The sequence below is a fragment of the Eutrigla gurnardus genome (assembly GCF_963514095.1).
Source record: "Eutrigla gurnardus genome assembly, chromosome: 8".
Classification (NCBI taxonomy): Eukaryota; Metazoa; Chordata; class Actinopteri; order Perciformes; family Triglidae; genus Eutrigla; species Eutrigla gurnardus.
Genome location: NC_139922.1, coordinates 20,557,940 through 20,566,383, shown reverse-complemented (window position 1 = coordinate 20,566,383; position 8,444 = coordinate 20,557,940). Strand labels below are relative to the sequence as shown.

The 8,444-nt window shown below is 42.8% G+C and overlaps 1 protein-coding gene across 1 annotated transcript; it reads right to left on the bottom strand.

Annotated features, from left to right (window-relative positions):
- Positions 1–413: 413 nt before the first annotated feature.
- On the bottom strand, positions 414–6,569 carry ren (renin). The gene is made up of 9 exons (XM_084015340.1): positions 6,375–6,569; positions 5,825–5,981; positions 5,309–5,432; positions 2,958–3,076; positions 2,635–2,831; positions 2,115–2,237; positions 1,862–2,003; positions 1,643–1,741; positions 414–930 (listed from the first exon to the last, which is right to left on the bottom strand). The coding sequence occupies exons 1-9, from the start codon at positions 6,449–6,451 to the stop codon at positions 769–771; spliced, it is 1,200 nt and encodes a 399-aa protein (XP_083871466.1). The 5' UTR covers positions 6,452–6,569; the 3' UTR covers positions 414–768.
- Between the last annotated feature and the right edge of the window lie 1,875 nt (positions 6,570–8,444).

The window sequence follows — 8,444 nt, the reverse complement described above, 5'->3', positions numbered from 1 at the left end:
TTCCTGGGTGACAAAATGAAAGTTTTTTTGCGTGTGTTTTCAGTGTCAAGCTGCAAGAAATACAAAAAATGTGAAAAAATAATCATTTTTGGTTAACTGTGACATTACATCTGGTGCTGACTCCTACAGTAACTGCCAGTTACTAAAGATCACCACACTGGGCAGCGCACATGACTGCCGCACATGAGACAAATGTGTATCCAATTGTTTAAAAGTTTTAGTTTAACATAGGAATGCATATGCAAAACTCTTTATCAACAATGGCAGATATTTCTGTGACTGCTCTGGTGTGGCCGATTCAATTCGCAACAGAAATCTGTTTTCAACTTGACTTTCACATGGTCACAAAAGGCATTCAAGGAAAACAATGTGGCCATTAATGAAGTGAGACTTGAGCCGGGTTTCAATCCCAGTAAACAAGTTTATTCTTGTTACGTCAGTGCAACACACGTATGGAGTACCGCTGTGCTTGGATGATAACTATGAGCAGTCTCGCACACAAACATATGGACACAGAATTTTCCATTCTTATAAATAGCTAAAAAAAAAAAGAAAAAAGTTTAGAAGGTGTTCAGTGCAACTGGTAGATATCCCAAAGCAGGGTTTGCAAGAAACGGCAGGCTGATATTCCTTAACGTGCACTCTTCTTCTTTTCACTAGAACAGGCTAGCGGTTGGCTCACGAGTTATCATAAAAAGCAAGTGAAGGGACGACTGGACAAAGAGGCGATAGCAACAGAGACAGAGGAAAAGAAAACAGAGCTTCCTGTCAGACTGCTGTGGCAAACCCGATGCGATTGTTGCTACGGTCGAACTCCGTGTAGTAGCGTGCAATGAAGTTGGCCCCCAAGATCCAGATGGGTCCCGTAGGGGGCGGCACATCCAAGCCCCTGAAGGTGACGGTGCAGACGTCCCCTTCCGTCTGCGATTGCTGGAGCAACAAAGATAAAGTCACTTTTACCATGAGCCATCACAATGGTAACATATCACAAAAGTAGCAACAAGTAAATGTCCAAATTCAAGTGTTTAAGGTGTAGGGTTTGGCGACATCTAGCAGCGGGTTTGCAGATTGCAACCAAGTACGGTGGCCGAAACAAAAACATGAAAGTGCTATTGGCTCTATCTAGAGTCGTTCTGGGCTTCCGTAGAAACATGGCGACCGGCTCTAGGTGGGTCATGCTAAGATAACAAATTATTTTTTTCAGGCGATTGTACACAAAAGGAAACAAAATTTCATTCCATTTCTGCCAACGCATTCCCGTAATGCTACACACTATTCCTTTAAGTATCCCACATTAAAATGACTTGTCTTACATGAACCTCTACTCAGTAATTACTAAAACCTATAAATCCCACCACAGGACAATTTGGCCAGGTCTAATTAGCCACTTAAATGGAAACACCTGTGTGGTAGTCTTTTATTTAAGAAGGCATAATGTGCTTTTGGCTTTTTAAAAAAACACACCAACTGCAGCTTTAACATAATATTCCTGTCAGGAATGAAGTGGCTTAAGAAGTATAACACCACTTCAAATAGATGCAAACATTTTTCACCGAGGTAGAGCACTTGAGTAAGTGTACTTGGTTGCGTTCCAGCACTGCGTATTTCAATAAAATGATTCAGTGTTCATCATCCTGCTTACCCATAAGATATAATCCTCATGAGTGAGTGAGTATTCCTGGCCACCAAGGTGGAAAGTGACGCTGGGCAGCGTCTTGACAGAGTCACAGCTGACTTTGTACTAATGAAAAACACAGATCAAAGCGTGATGACGGGTAATTCATTTTTTCTTTTTTCTTCTTCTTTTTAAACAGACAAATGTTTTTGTGGGAAACCATGTTGCGTGCATAAAAAAACGTACTCCGCTTTCATCCAGCTGTGCTCCGATGGTTTTCATCAGCACGGACACAGAGGAGGCCGGCCCTGTGATGTAGGAGGAGCCGGTGTCGATCACAGCTGTGCAGCCCTCTGCACAAAAATGTATCTCCGTCCCCACAGAAACGCTGAAAAGAATGCAGAAAGAGGTGCAAATCAAAACATGTTGTCTCTGACTGGGTGTGCACAAACACACATGCTGTGTTATTGGGTTAATGGAGAAAAAAAAAAACCCCTACCCTTTCAAGGTCAACTCCCATTTGCCCGTCTCTCTGGTGTCCAGATAATTAAAGTTCCCAGTGTAGTAGTTTGGGTCCGTGCCACCGAGGACCAGCTCTCCACCTGGGGAGTGTTTCGGGTCCCTGAACACAATGAATCACACATTTGTTTTTTTTTTTACTGTCTCATCGTCACTGTGATTTCTGGTGATTTCCATCTGGGGTTTACACACACTGTGACTTCCCGCTCTTTGGAATTTTTTCCAGAAATTCCCGGCGAACTGTCGTCATCTTTTATCAATTGGTTTCCTCTGGATACAACTGAGCATATAAAATGAGGAAGCACATTCTCCGAACATCCTCTTATCTCCTTCGCAGCAAAAATAAATCAAGTTGCTTGTAGCAGGATAACTTTCTTTTACTTCACAGACGTTCTGCATAATCTACATTGCCGGATTGTTGTTTGATCCATTTATCTTATAATTCCAAATAAAAATGTTTATAGAGAAATGACCTGAGAGGTCGGTGTCGCTCAACCCACCTGCTGTAGTAGACAGAGAACACCTCTTCCTTGAGGACGTGCTGAGACATGATGCGGTCGAACACTGGGGTGATGCCATCGATGGCCACGTTTGGGTACCCCATCCCCAAGACTCCGTCGAACTTGGCGAAGATGAAAGGCATGGCCGAGAGAGAGGCAGCTTCAGCGAACACCTGCACCACGGGGATGCCGCCGACCTGCATAAACAAGCTGAGGATCAAAGGTTGGAAGTGAAGCCTGTAAAGGGAATTATAGCAACAATGTATTTAAAAAAAAAAGGAAACTCCTTTCATCTTTTTATAGAGTGTTGATTATAAACTCACCACGACCACATCCTCGCTCAGAAATCCTCTGATATTGCCAGAGGCGTATTGGATGGAAAATCCAGTTCCGTTCTCAATGTAAGTCCGAGACTTGGAGGCATCGTACCTGTTGTGAGTAACTAAAAGTTCAAAATTCATTTGAGTCATAAAACAACTGTGTGTCTTGGAAGCTTCATTATACAATAAATCCTCAAGTATGTAATTTATAAATGTTTTGGGGGGGAGGGGGTAGCCCATTTAAAGGGACAGTGTGTAATGTTTTAAGTAATTTATTAAAATCAATATCTTCATTCATAAATAGGTCCTCATAAGTGTATAATTACATCTGCCAATAATCTGATATATCCTTGTAAGTGAATGATTTTTTATTTTAATTTAAATTGGACGGGTAAGTCCTCAGGAGGCTTCCATGTCGTTCTGCCATTTTGAAGACTATAACCGCCGAGGAGTTTTTCAGTCGTCCATGGTGGACGTCCCGGACACGCCCTTTACAGTCAGTGTTGTAGAGCAATAATAGCACTTTAGTAACATTCGTTTGTTGTGTAGTTGTTAGCTGATTCTTTAGGCTATGACATAGTAATGGAAGGCTACCAAAAATAAACATAGCAACATAAATCACTATCTTGCTCTAGGAGTAATTACTATCAACCTCAACACCTGACCGAATAATGGTGAAGTGGTATTGGATGACATGTTGTCATAGTTTCTTAACATAATGGCTACCGTAGTTGCAACAAAGCGATGCGCTAGAGAGCACTATTTGTTTGAATACAAAATACAATTTCACTACTAGATGGGAGTAATTCCTACAGACTGTCTCTTTAAATAAGTTGTGAAGAATTGGTGAATTTATTCACAAATGTTTGCTTCTTCACACCTCAGCACATACGAAAGCAATTTGTCAACAGAAGACCAATTTCCATTCTCCTTTACTGACTCCTGACAGAAATATCTGACCCGTGAGCTGTTAAAAGTGCTTTATTTTTCCACCAACTAGTTGCTGAATTTGTCTATTTTAGTTTTAAGAGTAATTTTAGAGAAGACAGCTGCCTGCTACGGCCGAAAACCAGGCTCTGCATGCGGTGAGAGGGAACCAAAAAAGTTGCCGTAACAGTCAATAAGAACATTTCAAGGGGATGGGATTTTTCTGCAGGTTAACCTTCTCACACTCTTTCACAAAGAAGAATTTTCTTCTTAAAACCCACTCACACAGTTTCCACAAAGATTCTGAGTTTGTCTGTGCAAAATAATTGGTGATTGTGTTTTCTTAAATTCTACAGTTGTGGATCTATTTGAAGAGTGATGGATACCTCTTGAGATGCTTTAAGCTAGGAGGAAGACAAATTTACAAGGACAAGGGTATTCGTAATTAAAGGGTTGGAACATCTATGTAGTTTAAGAACACGTCATGTAACCGATGTAGACTTTTAGGTCTTGGGACCTTTCTCAAGAACAAAAAGCACAATGTTGCAGCTTTAAAGGTGCTAAATACAAGATTGGGAGCATTTCTATAACCTCACAACATGAGGACAGCTGAGCTGGCGGCTCACGGTGCTCACGGTGCTAACAGTGATGAAGTGCAAACGGTGCTAAAAGTGCAAACGCTGGCAAAAGTGCTGATAGACCTGACATATCTGAGATGAAACCAGAGGGTGGGGGCGACGCTTCCGCTACAATGTCGAAAGCTGGGACAGCGTTTTCAGCTGTAAACAGCGTATGAGCGCAGTGCAAAGCAGCAGCTGTGAGCTAGTCAGTTGGGGTACGGGCGCATGTGCATTAAGGCCACAGAGAGAGCAGCAGGCTTTTAAGCAAATTTTATATAGGCTAGTGGCCAAACCTTGGAACTACAATTTCAGGGTACGTCATGTCATACCTTAATGCCCAAAAATACTTTTTGCTGTAGACTTTGGGAAAGAGATATCTGTAAATCGATGGATAATTAAAAAAAAAAACCTAATTAAAACAGCCCTGACTAAAATCATTCAGATCCTAAAAATTGTAAACATTCAACGTTCATGTGAATGAGTCCGAGAAGGAGGCTGGACCAAGATTCTGGGAGGTTCGGGTTCAAAGGAACATGCTAATGAGATTTCCCTATGGCAGAAGATTGGGGGGGATTTTATCTTTATATTTAATGTTCTGCTTCACACACCACTGACCCACTTTCAGAGGAATGAATGGAGTACTGCCTCCACTGCTTCACTCAGTTCTCTTTGTACATCCATGTGGTGCAATAACATGCACGAACAGCACGTTCAGCCAGCCCGGCTATGTCAACAAAGAATGTTGTATTTAGCACCTTTCGCTAATGTTAGTTTTTGCGTCTTGTATGTGTGGACATGGGGACTTACAGCAGGCAGTGGAGAAAGGGGAGCAGCTTTGCGAAGGCACCCACAGGTTTGCTGAGCCTGTGTCAAACACCACATTGAACATCTGAGCTGGAGAGCCGATACTTATTTCCCCAAAGTACTGGGTCTATTAGGGAGAAACAATAAAGAAAATCTGCATTTCTATTGATACAATATCTCACTTTCTTAAATACGTTAAACTGTTTGAATTGGAAACCGTTTGTCTTGTGCAGTTATAACAAATTCAATTTGCAGGCAGGAACTACAGCATGACGTATGAACGATAATACTTCAAAGTTTCAATACAAAGTCAATTGGACCTGGCGTTTTACTCTTGGATGAACTACTGCTTTGACCTTCAGCATGAAGTCTGTTTTGTTTTCAAGAGTAAAACAGCAAATTCAGTTACCTTTTGACTCGGTCCATTTAGACTTCCTACCAAATGCATAACCTTCATGAACACACAAGATGTTTTAGAACGGTTCCTTTGAATTTGTGATGCATAAAACATAGTCTCACGTCTAAATAGTTGGTTAGAGGTGTGGGTACAGTCCCGTTGTTGTTATTGTTGCTGTTGGCGGTGCTCTTCTGGGTCATCTCAATCAAGACCTGCTCTGTGGAAACACCCATCTCCCTCAGCGTCTCCCTGATGGATGGCATCTTCTTCAGGGAGATTCTGGTATAGACAGTCAAATGAAAAATTACTCTCAAGGTGATAGAAAGGAAATGAGGCACATTTGCAATGATTGAAAAGACTGGGTCTATATATTCGGGGCTATATATCTCATAGCCTACATATGTCTGGGCACCATCCCAGCATAACAATGGACTTTTAATAAACCACAGACTGCTTCGCTCTCATCGCCTTGCCAGAAAAGTGAACAAAAACACATGTAAATCCAAAAGCGGAAAAAGTTGCCTCATTAATGAACAAATGAAATTCATTTGTTTAATACCATTGCTTTCATAGTGGTCTTTGTTTTTGCTGTGGCACCTTTTCTCTTATGCGGGGTGCAGTTACGTGGTAAATCCTCACTGCTGATTTCTATATGAAGGAATAAGTTCTCACCTTGCCAAGGCATAGCTCGAGGTCACCGTTGAGGACAGAGCAACCAAACACATCCAGTAACTCATCAGTGTTGCCATGGTGCATCCAATGATGATACAGACCAGCGATTAACGGCCGTACGCAAAGTCGTTGTTCACCGTTTTCTGAATATATTCCACGTTTGATAAGTCTCAGTTTATAAAAGCTGCCACTCTCTCTCGCTCTCTCTTTCTCTTTCTGCTGTCTGGACCCTTGTTCCCTTTATACCGTGAGCTCTTCCACCGTGCTCCCCACCCGTGGGCGACTGACTTTGCCTGGGAGCTCTGCTGGAGGTGACCACTTGAAAACAAGCTCTGCTTCCCTGCCCCCAACCCCCTTCAACCTTTCTGCCTTGGTCACACAACCCCTGATGTGATAAACAGGTCCCAGTGACAGGTCTGAACTTTGACCTCCTAAAAAACATTGAGACAGAAAACAGGGTCTAGCTCCTCCAGATTGACGGGACGGACACCTCGTCTGCAGTGCTGAGAGAAGCTTTAGAGGGATTGAAGGTTGATCGGAGCAGATTAGTTGCATGTTGCTTTCTCAACTCTAGTCATTTTAAATCTGCTTGTATTCTACCAATGCGTCTTTAAAACACTGTGTTGTATACCTTTTGTTCGATCGTGTTGTGGTTTTATAATATATCTAATTTCTTAAAAAATTGTTTGATTTGAAATGCGGATTGCCATTTGATACCATTTATCTTGTGTAGTCTCATTTCCCCACAGCCATCATGATTCCTTCTCTGTAAAGCAGACATAATTTACACCTCTCTGTCAACCCTCTGCTTGCGACTTCTCTCCTCCATCACTGCAGCCTGATTCTCGGGGAAACAGGCTGAGGGGGTCTCAGGTGGGGAATGGGCAGGAGACGGGTACCGTGCTGATTGGAGTATGTGGTTCAGGAGACCGGTGCTAATCATTCTGCGCTGGTTCTCACTGGGTTCAACACAGAGACGATTCCCTCAGTATCTGGCCTGTCAGGCTGGGGTTGCGTTGTCGCACTGGACCGACCACCCAGTCGAGCCAGGAGATATGTGATGGTCCACGTCATGCAGAAGCTCAGACAGCCATGGCAGAGGTCAGAGGTCAGCCACTACTCCCTGTGGGCAGAGTTTCAAGAACATGATAGAGTGGATACACAGTGTATAACAACAACAACATAGTTCAGCATGGGACGATATGAAAACGTCATGCCACTTTTCCCTTCAGCCCGGCCGATATTATCCCGATAACTATCGCCTGATGCCGAAAACACTAAAAACGGCAGCAAAACGTACCAGAATCATTTATAATTTTTGCTCACATTTTGTCAGGAAAACAAAATTGTGTTGCATCACTGACAGAACACATCTTTTATGTAGGATTTGTTTTTTTCTTCTGTATCACGGTAGGGAGTTAACAGCTTTTTTAATCCACTCGTCCCGACAGTGGAAATTCACCGTTTTTCACAGGAAGTCAGGTTTAGGCAACAAAAGCACTTAGTCACCAGAAGAGTGAATGACAATCAACACTGACGAGATTCACGTTACAACATCTGACAAAATGTCAGCACTTTCTTGTGTCTACTGGACACAAGTCCTGACCCGTCCACCGACTGTCTCACTCTTTACACTGCGTCAGTTTATCTGCCCGTAATGCAGCAGTTGGATGCGCCAACAAAGACACGCTAAATGAGCGTCGGACGCCGTGGATCACTGACTGAGCGGCATTATTTGACGCCTTGGCGGCAAGAACGAGTTGTCACCTCCGTGTCTGTCCACGGCTAATCTTATACTTTATACATAATATATTGATGAGTGCAGCTTTAAGATAACACCTTTGTCTGTTCTAGGCCTTAAACTCTGGCTTAACACCACGTTTTGGGGGAAATCTCAGAGACACATGACTCTTGACCCGCTTGGCGAAAGCCTTTTTCCCACACTGCCTTTGGGGAGCCAATGCGTCACTCCTGCATGGCCTTCCACCTTTCCAGCAAGTCCACTCCCCTGGTGAGCATGGGAAATTTAGAAATCCTGAAAGATGATTTATTTTAACTCCATGTGGTCGT